Here is a 20,678-nt window from a genome sequence, read left to right as displayed (position 1 = left end):
CTGTGGGAGGAAGCCGGAGGACCAGCAGAAAACACATAGAGCCTGTTCAGACCTGGTATTAAACATCTGTCCTGAGGGATCCAATACCAAACGCCGGTACCACATACTGAGGTGATCTGGTACCTACGTGGCCATATTCTTTTCGCTGTGTGAACACATATGAAGTAACGTCATTTCACGTCCGCAGTCTCTACACCTGTGACAGTTTCACAATGAAATCAAATGTATTTTCACTTTTCTCAGGGTCCATACGTTGATTTGTTTGTGGACACGAAACACATATTGATTTCTATTCTTTTCAGATGGGTGAAATATTTCGTCGTTGTAGATCTACGTGCAGCTCGTTCACTCGGTCAGCCCCTCCTGACTCCACTCACCCTCACACACACACAAACACAAGCATTGTCATCAGACACATCAGTAAACTCAGACTGTGTTAAAACAACATCATGTGGTGATCCCAGACAGAAATGGCATGCATTATGATTTGCATACTGAGCAGGGAAGTGTGATCTGATCACCAGTGGTCACAGGAGACACATTCAGGATGCATTTTGATACCAGGCGTGAACACACACTTGTGAGCAAATCTCTCATAATTAACATTCAAACTTTTCCCAGAGTGAATGCAGATATAATATCTGAATGAAAGATGGATTTTCAGTTTGAGTTGAGAGAAGACCTTAAGCCCTCATCACTGGCGGGCGGAGACAGCTTCTGGCACGTTGATGCCATGACCTGTTTTAGAAATACAACTGCAACATTCTCCATGTTTTGGAGAAGCAAACCCAGACAAGGAAGGCTAAAATTGGAATCATGCGTCTTCTGCATGTGAATAAACACGGGGCTCTAACTTTTAGATAAATGAATTCTTACTCTCAAACATCCCAAAACAACAGCAGAATATTCTGTTCATGGTGTTTGTCTCCTTCCCCCTCTGTCTCCTACCATCTCTGTGCATAGCTATCTATTTAAGTTGCAAAGTCATGTTAATAGGAAGTGTGTGTGTGTGCATGAGGTTGTAGTAACCTCATCGAGTCCCTGTCTTTGGAGAACAGAGCCAATTTCACAATGAATTAGGAGGTGAGTCTCTAACTAGGTCATGGGCCTCCTACTACACTCACAAAAACACAAACACACGCGCGCGCACACACACACATGCATGCATGCACTCACACACAATACAGCATATTGAATTGAGAGAGGGAGAGACAAGTGTACGGAAGATAAAGAGAAAAACAATGTAACACTGAATGAACGCAAGGATAGGAATGTAGAGAAAACACAAGAGTGAGAGGAGGAGGAAGAGAAGAGAAGAAGGAAGAAAGAGGAAAATAGCAAAAGAGGTGAAGAGACGGACAGTGAGAGATGTAGACAGAGGATGGTTGGGAAAGAAAGACAGGGAATCTCTTAATGTGTCCTAGTGTGTGTGTTTGTGGGAAATTGTCATGCAGGGGAAGTAATGTTGCATTATAGGCTTAACATTATTCCAATGAGGTTACAAACATTTTGCACCACAGCAAATCCTCTTTCTTTCTTTCTTTCTTTCTTTCTTTCTTTCTTTCTTTCTTTCTTTCTCTGTCTCTCTTCCCTCATCTGTTTCTCACACACAGACACCAACACATACAGATGCACAGGAATCCTCAGCAGTGTTAAATTTAGCCTGAATGCTGTGTACTTTGCCAACACACATTTTACTTTGAAATGCCTCTGAAATATGGATGAGACTTTTTTCGAAACATGGCTGAGGGGGGGAAGAGACAGAGGAGAAGACAAGCAAATGGAGAGGGAGAGAGAGAGAGAGAGAGAGAGAGAGAGAGAGAGAGAGAGAGAGAGAGAGAGAATTGGTTGGGACAAAGTATCCAGAAGAAGAAGACGATGACGTCACCTGCAGTTAATCTGGAAAATGAACGCTGACTGGATTAGTTGTGAGATTTAGAATGGAGCAGGAAGCACAGAACTGCCAGGTAAGCCACAGGGCACAATGTAAAGGTGTATTCAGAATAAAAGTGACTTTTACAACTTCGACAAAACAATACAAGATCAATGAAAACACATATGTGGATGTGAACTGATGCTAACTCGCTGTGAATTAAGGCAAACACCTGTTTAAAGTGTACTAAAGATACAGAAATGCCTAGATGCTATTATGTGTACCTTTAATTTGTGATACAGCAAATGTTGTTAAGGATGAGAGATGCATTGATAAAAGATTAAAAGTGAAATGGAAATAAATTTCACAATTAAAACATTTGCAGTTTTTTATTATTTAATGATTAATTAATTGAAGCAGCCCGGAAAAACACTAGAGATGAACATAATTTTATTAGAAAGTATTTACTGTCTCCAAATTTGTGCTTTTGACCTGCGAGTTGTGAAAACCTTATCTAACTCAGCTAATTATTAGCACCTCACACAGAGCAGTGCTGGCTCCGCTGCTTGTGCACTGAACAGCAGAGGCCTGATAGGCGGAGCTGAAATCAATTCCCATCTGTTATGAGCGTGATGTGGCTTGGGCCGTTTCCTTTTGCAGGAAAGGGGACAAACTCATTCACCAATCAGGACACAGCATAATGGCATCAAAAAGTGTTAACATGGATCAATATCTCCTGACAATGAGGGCTCTATATATAATCATGTTGGCCGGATTACAGATTTGAACCACCAAAGAACTGCCTCTTAGGCATCATTCTTCTTTTTATCATTATTCAGGAATGTGTTCACACTGATGTCGGCCAAAAAACAATACTAACTTTGTGAGAAAATGAAAATATTAAACAATAACCTGCTAACTAGGCCTTAATATGTATATGGTTGAAAGTCAGACCACCCAGAAAGACTGGTTCTTAGACAAATGTAGTTAGATCTTTTCTTTATGCTCCTACATTTTGCAATGTTTATATACATTTTTGGTACAGATTATTATTATATTAAACTATACAGTACCTTCAATGCTGCTTTGCTTTTATAATCTATTTCTGTTAACATATGCAGCCGCCCAGGTGTTTAGTACACATACAGGCACAAGCACTCACAAAGTCTCAGATACATCATAATACACCTACTCTTGTTTGTACAGGCTTGTGGGCAAAACCGGCAAAACCACATGTACACACACACGAAACGCACACACACACACACGCAGGGATAGAGCTGTGGAGCAGGAGAGTGGCAGATTGCTCCTGAAGGCAGCTCAGGGCTGGTTGAGCTCTTCACTGCTGGACAACAGATATATAAAAAATAAAAAGATGAGAGAGTTCACTCTGTCTGCTTCTCTGTGTCTCTCTATATATTTTACTTCTCTCACTTTTTTCAGCCATTCATTGGATAGTGATCACCATCAGTCTGCATTTTTGTTCATTGGCTGTAAATTATTTTTAAAAGTGTTGTTTTATCTTCACATCGACACTTATTAATTCATGTTTTTGTTGACTTAGTAACGAAGTGTATATCACAGGAAAAAACTCTACTTCAAATCAAATCTAAAACCATTATGTCTCTGGCCTCCCCATGAATGTTTCCCAAAGGGCAATATTCTGGCCTGGATATGTGATAGACTGATAAACATCTCTCCATTCATTTGCTCATCTCATCATTCACATATGTTACTTACATTTCATCACATTTCTCTCCCTCCAGATCAACTGTGAAACTGAAAACAACTCTTCAAACTATAAGTTTTGCAATTTCCTTGGCTGTTGTCTGACTTGTTATGAATTATGAATACAACAATAATTCAGGTTCAAAGGTCAGCCCAGACTTCAGTGACCTCAGTGTGGTTCTTTAACTTCAGGCAATAAGTGTTTGCATGTAAAAGGTAACATTTCAAAAGCCTCATTTCCTTCCTCCCATTTTTTTTCTAACTTTACGGTGTTTTTACTCGTTCTTTCCTTCCTCCTTGTCGTTTTCCTCTTCATCTATTTCCTACTTCTCTTTCTTGCTGTTTATCTCCCCCTCTCTCTCTCTCTTCCTCTCTCCACTGACCCTGAGTTATCTCTGCTCTGACCCAATCAGATCCGACCTACCCAGCGGACCGTGCGTGTGCTTCATCTGTTTACGTTTGCTTAAGTATTTGTGTGCGTGTCTCACACAGATCACACAGAATTACAAACTGCATGTTGATGAACACACATATGCAAACGCACGAATACACAGACACACACAGACACACACACACACACACACACACACACACAAAGACGAAAGAGCAGCAGGCAGAAAACACAGCATCATAGAAAAGTTCATTTAAGCCTGGTTGACAATGTGGGTATGAATTCATGAACTAGCACTACGAGCCTTTCTTCATATAATATTCAGCTCTGATTTGTTTACAACTGTAAATGATTAACTCTAAATGATTAACGTTGCCTCAGGTCAAACTCTGGCTCTGCAGTGATTACTATTATTATTCCTATTAACAAATAAAGATGCACCATCGGTGTCAACAAGCAGCAACTCCTGCCCAAGTAGGACGTTACTCATAATAATAGTGTATTTGTCCAAATGAAGTTTTCTGTTTTCTATCGTTTGATCAGGATCTTTGCCATCACGCACAGATTTTGAACATTTCAGAACTGAACCAGCTGAAAGTAACATAACAAGTAACAGTGAGGTTTGGTGAAAAGCACTTCCAGCTTGTTTGTGTCCCACTTTGGTACAGACGAAAATGTTGCATCTGTCCAACCATGGGACAGATTGGTAGACATTTTAAAAAAAATGAAAGGAAAATGACACGAATCCGTAAAGATCTTGAAATAAGATCAAAACTGTTCTGTGTGTGTGAGAAAATCTTAATTCACAAGTGCCACGGAAACAGACCTAGTGAATACATCCTGACGTACATGAAACATGTGACAAAAACCTTTACTTAAATGTTTTGCTCCAATAAAGAGACTACAACCAGCTGCAGAGGACAACATTACATCCGTGTGTAAATTCATACATAAAACAAACAGAAATGCCAAATTCCATCATGTTCCCTATATTAGTTTTCACTGCTTCACCAGCTGTCTAATCATCAAATTATAAATAATGCAAAACACAGAAAATGTTTGTTGGCTGATTTGTGCTGATGCTTGTGGTGAACTGAATGTAACCTGACCGAAGGTAATGGCTTCATCCTGACCACATTTTTTTTTTTTCATTTTCATATTTATTATTTTACAGTTAAACAGGATCGACTCAGTTAGAACTGGTTTATAGCAGGTTCCTGTTCTGCAGCATATAAAAGACAAAAATCACATAAAAAATACAAAAACAGAACAAAATCAAAACAGGGACATCAATAGCGATGACGACAGCTACACAGACATTTAGAGGGGAAGGACCTAAGTGGTATGAAATAACCAGTATAAGATACATCAGTGGTTGTGGGTCCTGCAGCAAGTGTTTGTAGCCTTTTTGAAATGTGTAACAGATGTTAATGTTCTAACGTGATAGGGGATCTTATTTCAGGGTTTAGTGAGTGTGTGAAAAAATTATCTCTTATAACTGCTCAACTTTAATTCCTGCATAACTGAGCTTATGGCCATGGAAGGTGTTTTATTTCAAACTCGGTTTATATTTGCACATGAATTCAAATGTTGTGAAAAGCATTGCAAGCGGAAACCAGTATGTAGTAAAAAAAAAAAAAAGGCCCAAACGTTACGCATTCAGTCTAGAGCATAGATCCAAGGATATCCCAAGGCTTCGAACTGAACAGCGTTGTAAACACAAGAGATTACCCAGCCCCTCCGATGTGTCCCCTCAGGTGCAGCAGTTAATTAAAAGCTGAATGTTTAAAAAAAAGAAAGTAGAAGCTTTGAATGAAGCACATCAAGAGCGTGACGTTTACAACACGTCCTCCCTATTGCAGGTTCTTCCTCAGTCTATATCCAGCACTTCTTTTCTGCAGCGAAGTGTGTTTTGCAGGAATCAACATTATAGCCAGCAGCTGATCTGGGGGCTCCGCCTGTGTCTTTACTTTAATCTCCATTTAATGTTGAAAGCACGGCAATAAAAGCTGCTGCCAAGAGACACAGACCTAACTGCAGGATCAAGGACAGAGATGTTTTTCCAAGGCCTGGCACACACTGACAGATGTCTCGGGGGCTGCTTTTTACCGACAGTTATTTACAGTGAAGGCGTGCTGCTGCTGGAGATAGCGAGCTGAAGTTGAAGAAATCCCTGATTTGACCGTGTGAGATAGATGGATCCTTTACACAGCAAATGATGCTGCTCAAATGCTGAAGTACCACGGCACAGTAAATCCTCAGCAGCTAGTCACATGTCAAAGATGGATACACACTATATATATATATATGCATGTACACTGGCAAGCATACAAATATGCTGTGGGTAATAAGGATTGGATCTGGGCTGGCCAGAGAATTGGCCCCAAGCTCAGTATTTGTATAAATGTGGAGAGGAAAGAGGCTGACAGAGAGAGTCAAAGGTCTGAATGTGGGAGAGTGTAGAGAAGGAGAGAGGAAAGAAAGTAATAAGAGTCAGAGAGATAGTCTGGCTTCCTAAATAGGACGAGATAAATTGGCCTCACAGCATTTTGCGTGTGGAGCTTCCAGCTGACACACACACACACACACGCACACACACACACACACACACACACACACACACACACACACACACACAGAGAGAGAGTTCTGCTCGGTTCATTCAAGCTTATATTACATCCCCGTATGTTAGTTTGCTTCCCTGCTCATTTCTGTAACTTATCTGATAACAACAAGAAACAACACAGGGCTGACATAGGAGATCGGTAGCGTGTAAGAGTCCAGCAGCTTGTTCAGGCAGCGAATAAAACATTTGTGACTTATGGTCCTAATTTGTTGTAAGAGTAATCAAACTCATGCCTTATAAGGCCTCATTATAACGTTCACTGTTTGCCTCATGAGGAAATAACAGAGACTTTCTATAAGCGAACAGATTTGGTCAGGTGATATAAAACATCTCTTTGAACACATTTACAAAACGTTCAGAACAGATCTAGTACAGAGATTAACATTCAAGTCCTGAGAGAAAGTGAAGTACAAAAGCATTTCATCTTTGTTTCCCTTTACATCCCATTTACCTGCTTTCACTGCCAGAGTGTGATCTTTTCACTGTTTCAACTTCAGTATAAATTGTTCATATTTATGAACAGAATTCAGCCTGGAAAACTCATTGTACAAGAAACATTTTAAGTTGAAAATCATCATCATGTATTTAATTTCATCAGGCACAAGACTTCTCTAGCACACTTGCTATGCATTTTCCTGTCACTGGATATCTTTTATATGCTCCATTGGGATTTTGGACAACAAAAAAGCTGAACTTTTTACTTTCTACGTTGTAACACTCCCATCCTTTGAGCCATTTCTCTCTAAATAATCCGTGTTAAGTCACGCTTCAGGTACAACCTGAGCGATGTTCCAGGGAGACAGCTCAACACGGGGACCAACCGAAACTGTTTCCTTTACAGTGTACGCTGCGAAAATGTGTAAGAAAGGCTGTGATTCCACCTTTCCACTGTTATCTCCCTCCACATGAGCGTAGATGAAGGCAACTCAGAAAATGTGGTGCTGAATTATTCCATGGCAAATGAAGCAGTGGCTGCTCATATCAGCTCCGCTGAACAAGAGGAAGCTGTACGTCTGAACCACCGGCACGAAGAGCAAGATGAGCAAAAAAAAGGCCTGACTCTGGTTCTGGGATTCAAAATGTAAGAGATATGAAACAGTAAAATGTAAGAGAGTGTAGTCGCTGAAGCTGTATCCACTTTCACTGCACGCTGCTTATCATGGTACATCACATTATGACAGACTGGAAGGTCACTCAGTGTGTGTGTGTGTGTGTGTGTGTGTGTGTGTGTGTGTGTGTGTGTGTGTGTGTGTGTATGTGTCATAGAAAATAAAAACATGCATATTGCACATGGCACAACAATGAGTGCAATAGCAGGAATTTGCAACAAATCAAAGAGACTGAAGCTCTCTCCCATGAGCGTGCGCACACACACACACACACACACACACACACACACACACACACACACTCACACACTCACACACGCACAGTGCACAACTTTGTATTTGTATCTTAGTGAGGATGCTCATTGACATAATGCATCCCCTAGACCAGAGGTCACTAACAGGCGGACCGCGGTCCGGGTCCGGACCCAGAAGCCGTCCCGTACGGACCCGGACCTACAGCCAAAACAGAACGTTATGATTTAAAACCTGAAGGGGCGCTTCTATTTGTAACCGGCACAGCTTTTGTAGTCTTTACGGTAGTGGTTTAGCGGATGAGGAAACGCACAGACCAATTGCATGCGAGTTAAGCCATCCCACGTGATACTACTCAGCCAATCAAGTCTGTGCATTCCAGGCGGTAAACATTGCGACTCCACAGTGCAGACAGATGAGAGTTAGAGGCAAGTTACACATGAAAAGACGGTAGAAAGAAAAAGACAGATAGAGATACAGGTAGAGAAAACAAAGGGAGAGAAACAGAGGAGTGAGACGGAGAAAGGGAGAGAAACAGAGGAGTGAGGTGGAGAAAGGGAGAGAAACAGAGGAGTGAGGTGGAGAAAGGGAGAAACAGAGGAGTGAGACGGAGAAAGGGAGAGAAACAGATGAGTGAGACGGAGAAAGGGAGAGAAACAGAGGAGTGAGACGGAGAAAGGGAGAGAAACAGAGGAGTGAGGTGGAGAAAGGGAGAGAAACAGGAGTGAGACGGAGAAAGGGAGAGAAACAGAGGAGTGAGACGGAGAAAGGGAGAGAAACAGAGGAGTGAGGTGGAGAAAGGGAGAGAAACAGAGGAGTGAGGTGGAGAAAGTTGAGAAACAGAAGTGAGACGGAGAAAGGGAGAGAAACAGACGAACAAAGTGGGGGAGTGGGATATAAGAGGGGAAGAAAGTGATTCTAAAACTGTTCAATTGTTGAGATGTTGAGATTTATTATCTGTAAAATTGGTTGAGACTTTTGAGTCAAGATGTGAAACAGAAAAAGGGAAATTCAAGCTTTTGCTCCCTTTATTTTATTTTTCTGAAGTTAAGCCCTTTATTTGAACATGCACAATTTTCACATTTTATTTATTTTCTCTTATTTTGAAATGCAGCCCTACTTTTATTTAGTTAATGAGAGAACATTATACATATCTGCAATCATACATATATGTTCAGTTCTATGTTACGTGACAATAAATATTGTCCAAAAGTTTTTGAATCGTACTGAATTCATTTGATTTGACAGTCAGGTATTTAGTACATGCAGATGTTGATAGAACTACTAGGCTACTTAAATATATATCTCACTAAATAGTTAGACATTATGATCTTCCGGACCTTTGCTTCAAGAAATTTTCTCTAACTGGACCTCTTTAAATTTTAGTTGAATACCCCTGCCCTAGACCCTTATCCTAACCTTAACCATCACATCAAACTAACTGATGCCTAAACCTGACCTTGAAGTAATTTTAACACTAAACACACAAAAATCAAGTCTTAACCCTCAAACAGCCCATTTATAGTGGGTCAGAAAAGAGGACCAGTCAAAATGTCCTCGCACTTGAGGGGTAGAGCGGTCGTCCTCCAACCTGAAGGTCGGCAGTTCGATCCCCAGTCTTTCCCATCTGCCTGCCGAAGTGTCCTTGGGCAAGATGCTGAACCCTGAAAGTGCTGCTAATAGATGCACTGTATGAATGTGTGTGTGAATGGGTGAATGTAAAACTGTACTGTAAAGAGCTTTGAGTGGTCATCAAGACTAGAAAAGCGCTATATGAATACAAAACCATTTACCATTTACTCTAAGGTCTGGGCTCAAAATGGTCCTCACTAAGATATCGGTACAAGTTCACACACAAACACACACACCCACACACGCTTATAACAGCAAAGTGCAGATGTTACTGACGAGTCAAAGTTAAGTCAGAAATAACTGGAGCTTGAAACAATCTCTGGGAATAAGACAAATAAACTCAAATCACAAACACACAACCCTGTGCCAGCAGCAATGTAAATGTCTTCAATTGTGTTCAGGCAGCTTTGCATTGTGCGTTCAAGGAAACTTTAAAAGAGCTGTAGTAATGATGAATGATGTATTGCTGAGTTGAGGCATCTGTCAAAATAATGGATGGAGTCAGTGAGAAATCCACTGTATATTAAAAGCTGACAGAGCACTTATTTCTGCCATGGTTTAACTCCTCTCTGTTTCTGAGATGGCAGTGAGTTTACACAAACTCATTCTGGGTGGTTTAATGCACCTAGCAATCAGAGAGATCACATAGAAACTCAGGTATGTGGTCACCGTATTATTCACCAGTCGTGACCAGTCCTGACGAACTAATGTATCCCTGTATCCTTCACTCATTTATTCACCCATCAGTGACAGAAACACTGTGACGTAATAAAGAGTCACCGTTTTTACCTTCAAACCACTTCAATATGTCTAGGTCTCCTGTGGAAACTGCTCCACGTTAGAAATACAGCCATTGAAGTAAAGATTAGGATCTGAAATTTACAACCACATTTAGTCCCGTTCAAATCTTTTCCCTTGAAACACCACACTGACTGTGCTGCTGTCAGCTGCTCCAACCACCTTCCCCAAGCTGCGACTCCATCGAACCAGTTTTACTTTAATCTGTCCCCATTGAATCGTTACTTTTACAATCCGAGGGATGTGCCACCATCAGACTGAGCAGGAGGTTACTAAAAACCAGGGTCTGGTGATGCGGATGTGCTCACGTCCATTTTGCCACTGAAATATCTCGTCAGTGGCCAAATCACATTTTCACCAAAGCAGCTCATCCTGCAGAATCATTTCAAAACTACAAACTGCAAGAACACAAGATATGTATTTTCCACTCGTTCATGCATGAGCTGTGTCCTACCTGTCACTTTGAGTTGTGTGGTCCGCCGCACCACTCTCGATCCATACTGTAACTCACAGGTGTAATTTCCCCCGTCGCCCTCCTCCACCTCGGGTATCCACAGGTGTGTGGTGTTCACCATGATGGAGCTCCTCCAATCAACCCGCTCACACTCCTGACGCACAGACAGAAGGGATGCGTTACTATCGTCTGGACATTTGTGTATAAGGAACTGCTCTAAATAGCTGCTTACAGAAAAACACTAAACCCCCTGAAAAATCTCCTAAAATTATCCAGAGGGGCTGTGTGTGGGAATGAGAATGTCTGAGTCACTTCCTCCAGACATTTCCCAGAGTTCCTCCTGCCAGCCACTGGGTAGAACCTCTGCAGAATGTCTGAGTGAGCCCATGTGAGAACACAGTCGAAGATTATCCGAAGGATTCACCGCAAGCAAGTGGGCACGTGCATGACCTTCTAACATGTGACAAATGGGAAAAAGAGGTATCACACACGTAGACATCTTTGTGAACGCATCTGACCAGATCATCTCCTACGCTGTTCCTTGTGTGTGAAAGGCAAACTTGGAACAAAGTCCGGACCCGTTGTGGGAACATTTTCTGCAGTTCATATCTGATATCTGAGATAGCATGTGTGTGTGTGTGTGTGTGTGTGTGTGTGTGTGTGTGTGTGTGTGTGTGTGTGTGTGTGTGTGTGTCATACCTTGTACCAGGTCATTTGTGGCTGCTTGTACGGAGCCATGTAGTCTTCGATATCAGGGCAGGTGACCATTTTGCTGTGAGTTATCTCAGCTTTCTCCAGGTGGCGGATTTTGCTGCTGAAGCACTTCCCCTCATCACTCTCCTCCACCGTCATCGACATGGACACTTTCATGCAGTATGTTGAGTTCCTGAAAGGATTACAGACACAACAAAGAGAATGTCTCTTTATTATTATGTTCCTCTACTCACAATGTCAGACTTTTAAACATTACAATATGCAGAGCTCTTGAATGGAAAAAGTGCATAAAAAGTGAAAAATCACCAATAAAATCTTAAGTTGAAGTTGTGGCTTTGAACTTTGGCAGCATCACACATATTATACATATGTGAAGTGTATTTCTATGGCAAGTGCTCCAAACTGCTTGTGTTTGTTTTGTGCCGATTTGTTTATCCATCCAACAGGTAATGACAACTGTGACAGGAGGGATTCAACACTGAGACATTGTGAATGAAACAGTATGTTTTCATGGAGACCATTTGACATCTTTGTGGGTATTCTGGTGAAATTATAGGCCCTTCCGACATCTCAGTGTTCCGTTGACAACAGTGAAACCAGAGGAAATTACTGGTTGTACAACCTTCAGCGCCAACAAACAAAACACACTTTTATAAGAAATTAAACTCTGTAAAGGCACAGTTTTGGGCAGGATACAGAGAAACGTCTTTTCCCTTTAGGGCCTGTTTCAGGTTTTACTAACGTAAACAGTGGCTCTGTTCTATCAGACTCTATCAACAACCAGCTCCAGTCATCATGAATTGTTTTGTTTAAACTGTGACCATTTAAAATGTTGGGGTTAATCCTCATTTCTTCACTTTTGGGATAATTTCCGTTGTCAGTTGGTATTTACTATTGTAATGAATGAGTTTACCATTAACCCTGGTGTCATAACTATGGGCCAAATTTCAGAGATCAGTCTCGTAGTATAATATTTATTAACCCAATTCCATAGTATACAACAATAATACACAAAAAGGGACATTTTTAAAATAGGGGTTTAAACACATTTTCAATGTTGCACATAACTGAGTAAGGAATAGGGTTAAACCAATATTAATCTATTTTTGTGAACAATGACTATGTTACATGGACACCAATATTCTGACTATTTCTTTATTGTTAATATATTTATAAATATTTATAGAGTTGTTGACATGTTACAGAGCATAGTATGATTATGACTCACGTCATTATGTCCTCTACACCATTACCATGTTATTACACCAGTTTATAAAACCTAACTTGAAATAGTTTAACTTACGATGTTACCGTACACCATTTTAAGCGTTTTCTTTCAAATTTTGCAAAAGGTAGTTGTGTTAATTATTTTACAGGGCACATCTTTGTTTAGTTTAAGTTTAATTGGCCTCATTAAACTCTTTGTACAAGAATCCCACTATAAGCGCCTGCTCAGGACTAACGACTGACTCTTAGTTAACCAGCGAGCAAACAGGAGGGTTTCGCTGCCTGAAGAGCAAAACATTTCACACAGGAGTCAGTGGTGAATCGATACAAAGCTAAAAAGAGAGTGACTATTTGACTGACATTCATCAGGTGCCCAGAGACACAACTCCAAATAAATGCTAATGTTGCTCCACGTCTGTTGGATGTGTAAATAGACAAGTGCTCCCTAGTGGCAAGAAAAATTAGAAATTATTCTTGGTATGGTACAATGAAGTAGATATTCATAGATACATATATATTTTTGGGGGTCAGTGTAACAAGGACAGAGGGGAAGTACTTAGGGTAGATAGGCTCTGTGGACTGTGTAAGAACACAGTGACTTGTTATTTGTGTTGTTGCTTTACTCTTTTAATGATGATATTTGAAGTGTGACAGCACGTCCTTGAGACGGATTACCTCATGTTATCAACAGAACAAACTTTTGAGCTTGTTAGGATTTGTATGATGCAATGTGGTTTCAACGTCACTTTGGATTTGAAGTCTTAAAATTTGCTGAAGGTGATCGTAAACGTTTGTGTAGGTCTTCCTGTGTGTGTTCTGCCAAGTTCACCTCCAGACACAAAAGACCACATTGATCCCTCTTTCTTTCTACCTCACCCATGTGCGCGCACACACGCACACGCACGCACGCACGCACACACACACGCACGCACACACACACAGGACTCAGCTATTGTCCCCTTACCACAACCTCTCATCTAAGTGGATCAAAACCACTTATCCCATCAATGCTGTGTATGTGTGTGTATGTGTGTGTGTGTGTGTGTTTGTGTGTTGTACAGGGGACGCAGGGTTTCTTTAGTCACTGACCAGGACCACTGAGCATTGAACTGGAGGCCTGCAAAGCCCTTTATCCGTCCATCCCTCAGTTACTCTCCTCATCAATCCATCTCTCGGCTGCAGCATCTTGTTTTCTCCTCCACTGATTCACTTACCTTTACCTTCTCATGCCCCCATCTCTCTGTGTAGCTCGCCCTCTGACACACAGATCATCCAGCCTTTCATGAACCGCTAACATTATTACCTCCGCCCAAAAGGTTATCTTTTCACCCCTGTCAGTTTGTCTTTTGGTTGGTTGGCTTGTTTGGTTGTATGTTTGCTTGTCAGCTAAATTTTGCAAAAACCACTGAACAGATTTCCATAACACCTAGAAGGATGCGACATGGGCCGACCACAGACGCCGTCAAATTTTGGGACAGATTTGGGAAAATTGGGCAGATCCATCATTACGAAATTATAGTTTTTTCGACATTTCCCTCTACTGGATGATTACTGGATCTTGATCAGAAAAATTAGCCATATTGTGGGGACTGATATCTATGAGTGTGTTCAATTTTGTGTGTATTGGGTGAATTTAAGGGAATGTTGGGCTTTGGCACAAGTATGCACTCTACCAAGTGCCATTCTAGACATTTCTATTACTCAGAGTCAGTGTCAATATTGTTAACAAAGACTGACTAATATTATTTGATGACATCCATGTTTCACTGCGAAAACATTACTAAAATACAATAAAAGTAACAATTGGAAACTAGAAATATAGTGAAATTCACAATTTTGTGAAATATAGACATGCATATATACTTGTATAATCACATTTAAAAGAAATACATATATGGGTGTTTTCATCAGAATGACGGCCAGTGGCCCTGACCACTGAACATTGACTGACACACATACAGTATTGTTTACAGACACATGGTGCACTTTCTGATTTTATAGTAGATTTGGTAATAATGAGTTTGATAGAATCTGATAATGATCTAATTAAGTGATGTTACAAGTATATTCTAATCTTTACTATAATTGGTAAAAACCAGAACAATTTGATAGTTGAATGTTAAAAACTGAGACACTGCAGTGAAACAGATGTCTGTCATGACTCAGGACACTTGACACCGAGACAGTCGTGGAATAATGGAATACTGTATTATAATAACAATGAATCAGTGCTGTGTTTGTCTTCTGTTATTATCTTATTGCTGCTGCCATCAAGTGCCCAAGAACCTCGGCCACTTCAGGTGTCTGAAGTATGAAGAGTTTTTGACTGCTTGTTTTGGTAAACCTCAAACAATGGCTAAATTCTATATTAGTGACTCAGGACTTGACTGAGGATTTGAGTGTTGATACCTGGACTGAGTCTCGGTTTGAGTTTGAGTCGGGCTCAATTACATTGGCTGGGCTCTTTTCTTCATTTTTACAAGGCATGTGTCTGGGATTGGGGAAAAAATGCAGGGTTCAGTAAGATTATTCTCAGTCGGACAGATTTGGACAGAAAATCTCAGCCAGAGCTGCACTCTCTTCTTCTAAGTAATGTACATTAAATTATGTGTGAAAACGTATGACATATACATAAATCGCATGATAATTTTTCACTAGAAAGGATGAAGTATCTAAATTCAAAGACGATTTTGGTCCTCACTTGCAATGGCACTAAAATAGAAACACTTCCAAAAGCAGAAAGGGATTTTATGTTAAAGTGCCCTTTCATCTTGTTGCTTTTATGATGCTGTTGTACACATCTCTGCCAGTGACACACACTGAACTGAGATGATCTAAACTGAGGAGAACTGAAGCAGCTTCTATTGTCTCCCTCTCCGCTGTGTCCCTCCACATTGTCTTCTCTCCCCTTCTGCCTGTCCGTCCCCAAAAACCAGATGCCAAATACTAAATGGTAAAAACAGCATCAATGTAAAGAAGAAATGTCTCATGACGATTCAATTAGACTGCAATGGAAACGCTGTGTCAGAAGCATTTAGCGCATGCTGTGCACCTCTTACGAATGCAAATTGTGTGTCTGTGTGTGGGTGGATTCATATCTGGCGCTGTGTGGAATACATTTAAATGTTTCAGTTAGTAAAATACCCCTGGAGTAAAAGACACTGGAGTATTCAATGCTTTAACCGCTGCACAGCTGCACATTTTTTTTCTTTGTTGCGCTGTACTTTATTGACAAATGGTCTTTACACCAAAAGTAACGATTGACCTTGATGTTGGTAGTTTGGTATCATTTTATTTTCCCTAATTCCTGCAAGGCAAACCGGAGAAACCCGACACTGAAAATATTACAGATACATAAAAATGGAGGAAGGAATTTAATGTAACCATACTCAAACTAACCCTAAACTGATAGCATAGCACCCACACCTAATTATGTTCATGCACTTTGTCTGAGACGCTCTGAAAAATGAAGAAAATGACTGATTAAGGACGAAGCAGATGGAGCAGAGTGAAAGTTCGAGCGTTCGCCGAAAGAAAAAGAAAAGAACACATCATTTCATCCCAAACATCTCCTGCATGTGTTGAACATCACAGCAGCTCCTGTGTGTTTCCACAGACCGTCTGAGGTTGGAACTTCCCTTTAATTGGCGTCTTCCAAGAAAAACTTCTGTCACCACAGGAATTCAAAGGTGTTGGGAATAAATGCATCAGTTTCCTTGCCAGCGGATGTGTTTGTAACATTCCTCCTTGATTTTACCCTCCGCAGACACTTAGCATTGCCCAGACAGAGCAGGCATGACAGATTAATGTTTCCATTTAAGTGCACATTGTCTATGCATTTACGTCACTGTAGCTATCCATAATATTTGAGGAAAGAGTTTTGACACTGTGGAAATGACTCTCTTTGTTGTCAAAGGCTAGATCAGAGGATCAATACCACTTTCAAGTCTGTTAGCTAAATAAAAAGGCTGGACTTGAGGCCCGGCTTGACAACCAGACTTAGCAGTTTTTGTGCGAAGTCGAGGTAACTGGCTCCTGTCTTCTGATTGTATTCAATACAGATGTGTTATTGTCTAACTCTTGACAAGAATGCAAATAAGGATGTTTCCCAAAATGTCAAACTATAACTTTGGAGGGAAATGAAAATGCAGTTTAATATTGTTGGCACAGCAGCCGTACACTGTAGAAAGTTAAATCTACTAGTTAAGAGTTGGTCTTTGTGGTAAAATTCTAGGCACTTTTTACAATGGTTTCCACAAGAAATTACAATAAATCCCCCTGAAAGTAAAAGCTATTAACGGAACATCTCAGGCCTGAAGACAGCTGATAATATGAATATCTGTCAAGAGGAAGGAGGAGGACATTTATGTGGCACAGGACTTTATTAAGCAGACAGGGAAAATGGCTGCAGGACACACAGCGACGAGAGAAGATTTTGAAGTACAAAAAAAATCGAGTTAATATAATGCTACATATCAGATTGTGCGGGATAGCATTTGTGGTTCTTCTTGATCTTATTAGAGATGTGTTTGCATTGCCTCAGGCTCTTTCATGCTCATGAGACGTGCAAAGCAGCATAAACAGCACGAGTGTTTATCAGGATCACTTATGGGACACGTGTCCATGGCACTCAGAGTCTAATCTGTTTTCAGCAAACCCTCACTGTGCCTAGACTTGGCTCTATATCTGTAGGAAATAGCATTACTGTGTTATTTAAATATAAGCTGTGGTAATAAGATTATTGCATTCACATGAATAAAAGAATTTGAGTTATCTGTGTCGTGAGGACAGCAGATACGTTAAAGGGTCAGTTCACTCAATTGCATGTTAGTGTTCTTTAGACTGAGTCAAGCTCTCACTGCACAAAAGGTGACATAGCCGTTGTTTTTGGAATAATGTGGATAGGGCAGTATTTCCCTCAGCACACTATTACTGAAGAAATAGTTGGACATTTTGGGAGAAACACTCCCATTTATTCAACTTTCAATCACTGCGCATGGTGAAAATGAAACTAAAGCCCCTTGCTGGTCAGCTTAGCTTTGCATAGACTTGAAACAGGTGGAAGCAGCTATCCTGACAGCCTACACTAAAACTCACATATTCTCATTTCAGAGATTTGTCTACGTGTAAAAAATAACACACTCGTGTGATTTTAGGAGGGTTAATGTGTGAGACGCTATTGCAGTAGCGTCATATTTAGCCTGCACATATTAGAGTGGTATTGATCTTCGCATGTAGATGAGTGAATGCATTACAAATATACATCACCACGTTTCCTCTTGATTTTATAATGTTGAAATCGACTCTACTGACAATATATCTTGTGGTTTTATGTGTGTTTTGTGTCTCTGTGCAGCAGTTTTGGAACAAAGATGTCTAACAAATAAGTTTTAAGTGACAATTTAATGCCAGTAAAATGGCTCCAGTGAAGCTGCATCCTGTCTTTATAGAGATGAATGGGATGAAAAAAGAGATTTAAAAGGTGAAATGAAAGATTTGCAGCTGTCAATCTGCATCTAATGTGAGTGCTTGACATCCATAACCCTTTATCAGCCTGTTTCTACATGTATCTCAAGTTGTGTAAGGGTACCTATCGACATAATGCATTCACTAGCCCCTAAGCCTTACCTCAATCTTTACAGGTACATTCCTAATCCTAACCTAAACTAGAATTCTAACCATGACCCTAAAACCAAGCCGCACCCTTCATACAGCAATTTGAAGGTGTGTCAGAAAGTCAGGACTGACCAAAATGTCACCACTGTCCCAGAATGACCTCACTCAATTGGTCAAAAACTCACAATGTGTATCCTGACAAGTTCACACACATTCAAACACACTCACTGCTGTTTGTAGTGTGTGGTTGTTATCTTGTAAGAAAACGGTATTTGCTTTTATTTGCATTTGAGGACAGCTCTGAATAAAACATGGGATTTCAATCTCAGCGTATGTGCGTTCATGACTCCATATGTGCATGCATTAAGACAAATGAGGAATGTGCTCCAAGGCACACATATCAATGGAAATGCAACTGGAAACAGTTGTAAATCTAATTCTATATAAGTCTATTCAGATTAATACAATTATACAGTAGCTTGTTAGCAACATATTCTAACAATCCACAAATTCAATTTTCCCCAAATAGTCCTCCTCTCTGGAGTTCATGTTCAAGATGAAAGTGCTAGTTGAGGCCCACTGGCACATACACAGCATATGCACTGATGCCATAAGGATTTTTTTCCTCGCTACACTCTGATCCTAACTTGAAGGGATTGCCATGCATCTGTTACAGTGTCCACAATCACTTCCAAAGTACCCTCAAGGAATGCCGCATCACCAGAAAAAAACTCTGGGCCCATTACATTTTGGCTGGCCGCTCATTGTTCAAATTTGTGCACTGTCTGTATGTGTGTGTTTGTGCATGCCCAAGAGCGCTCTGCAATAAACACAAATTCCAATTATCTAAGATGCAAAATGAGGCACAAATTAGTCTCCAAATCAACCTACAATCCACCATATCCTCTCCGTCAATAAATCAAGCTCACCCTCCCTGCAATTACCCTCCTATGATCAGGGCAGGCTGCTGGAGGGTGTGTTGAATTATGGCGTTAATAGAGGGGGATGTATCCTGGGCAGCAGGCAGCATGTTTATACCTGGACGGAGCTGCAGATTAATTTGACTATCAATCTAACTAACAGGCAGAGAGAGGGAGAGAGGGAGGGAGAGGGAGAGGGAGAGAGAGAGTGGACACCTGCGCAGGCCTTCACACACACATTTCTGTGCATGAAGGCATCCAAGCACAGATGCTCTTATAGATGTAGGTATTAGACCGTAACACGCTGGATATGTCACATTATAAATTCTGCTTATGCAGATTTTTTCTGTGTTTAATTTAGGTGTTTCCATCAAAAAGCAATGACTGTGCTTTGATAAGCTAAAGTTTAATGGTATTATTCATGAGTTGAGGGTTTTAAGAAATGCATTTCCTATTTCAAGTCATGTTTACTGGAGTCAGTCATTATTTACAACAGTAGGTGCAACTGTGTGACATTTCATGACTACAGAAGTCCTTTAAATTCCTCTCTAATTAGAAAAAATAAATGACTATGTCCCGGAACATGTGGAACTTTACTATAGATATTTGACATAAATGTTACTGAAGATATTACACTCACAAATCACCCAGCACACACACATACACACACACAGACACACACAATGATGTTTGCCCAAGCTTTGGTCTCCATGAGATCTACTGGTCCTGACAAGGTCTGTGATTATAGCCTGTGTCAACTCAACATGACAGGTGTAAAGGCAGCAGAAAACAGGTTTGACACTGAAAGCTTTTCAATACCATATTCTCAATGTCCTTCTTTGACTGGCTGTGATGCACATTTCTCTTCCTGCTTAAATCATCCTGCTGGTGATTCTGCACAGCAGCAGCTTTATCATGGACATGCTGCCAACAGGGTTAGACTGGACCTATATGCACTCAAACACTAAAACTGCAGGAGATCAGGGAGCATACATAACAGGTACTAATGTTCCTATAAAGTGACCACCAGCGTGACACCCAGCTACCTGAACTCCTTCATTCGGGTTTATTACTGTAACCTTCTCATCCACTACTTTTTATATAATAAATGACGACTAGACTTGTCACTATTTGGCAAGACATTTATAAAACTTCAGCAGGATACCTCTCCCTCAAAAATAATGCCTTGAGGAACTTCCTCTTTTGACGGTACATAAATACCTACTATCTCTCTCTATCACTTCATATTTCTTTATCTAAAGTCCTGTCATTTCCTCTGAACTTATGACCTCCGGCTATCTGCTGCCTTGTGGCAATAATTCTGAGGGTCTGCACTCC

The 20,678-nt window shown here is 40.6% G+C and overlaps 1 protein-coding gene across 5 annotated transcripts in view; it reads right to left on the bottom strand.

The window, feature by feature from the left end:
- Positions 1-20,678, bottom strand: part of il1rapl2 (interleukin 1 receptor accessory protein-like 2) — a 373,733-nt gene that overhangs the window by 107,692 nt on the left and 245,363 nt on the right. For all 5 annotated transcript variants that reach the window (XM_034597454.1, XM_034597453.1, XM_034597457.1 and 2 more), the window contains 2 exons: positions 11,563-11,749; positions 10,864-11,017 (listed from right to left, as the gene is read on the bottom strand). In XM_034597454.1, the coding sequence (XP_034453345.1) occupies positions 10,864-11,017; positions 11,563-11,749 (341 nt within the window). The remainder of the gene's footprint in view (positions 1-10,863; positions 11,018-11,562; positions 11,750-20,678) is intronic.

Source organism: Hippoglossus hippoglossus, chromosome 10, assembly GCF_009819705.1.
Source record: "Hippoglossus hippoglossus isolate fHipHip1 chromosome 10, fHipHip1.pri, whole genome shotgun sequence".
NCBI classification, from domain to species: domain Eukaryota; kingdom Metazoa; phylum Chordata; class Actinopteri; order Pleuronectiformes; family Pleuronectidae; genus Hippoglossus; species Hippoglossus hippoglossus.
Note: the sequence above shows the minus strand (reverse complement) of the source record. Positions and strands in the feature narration are given on the sequence as shown.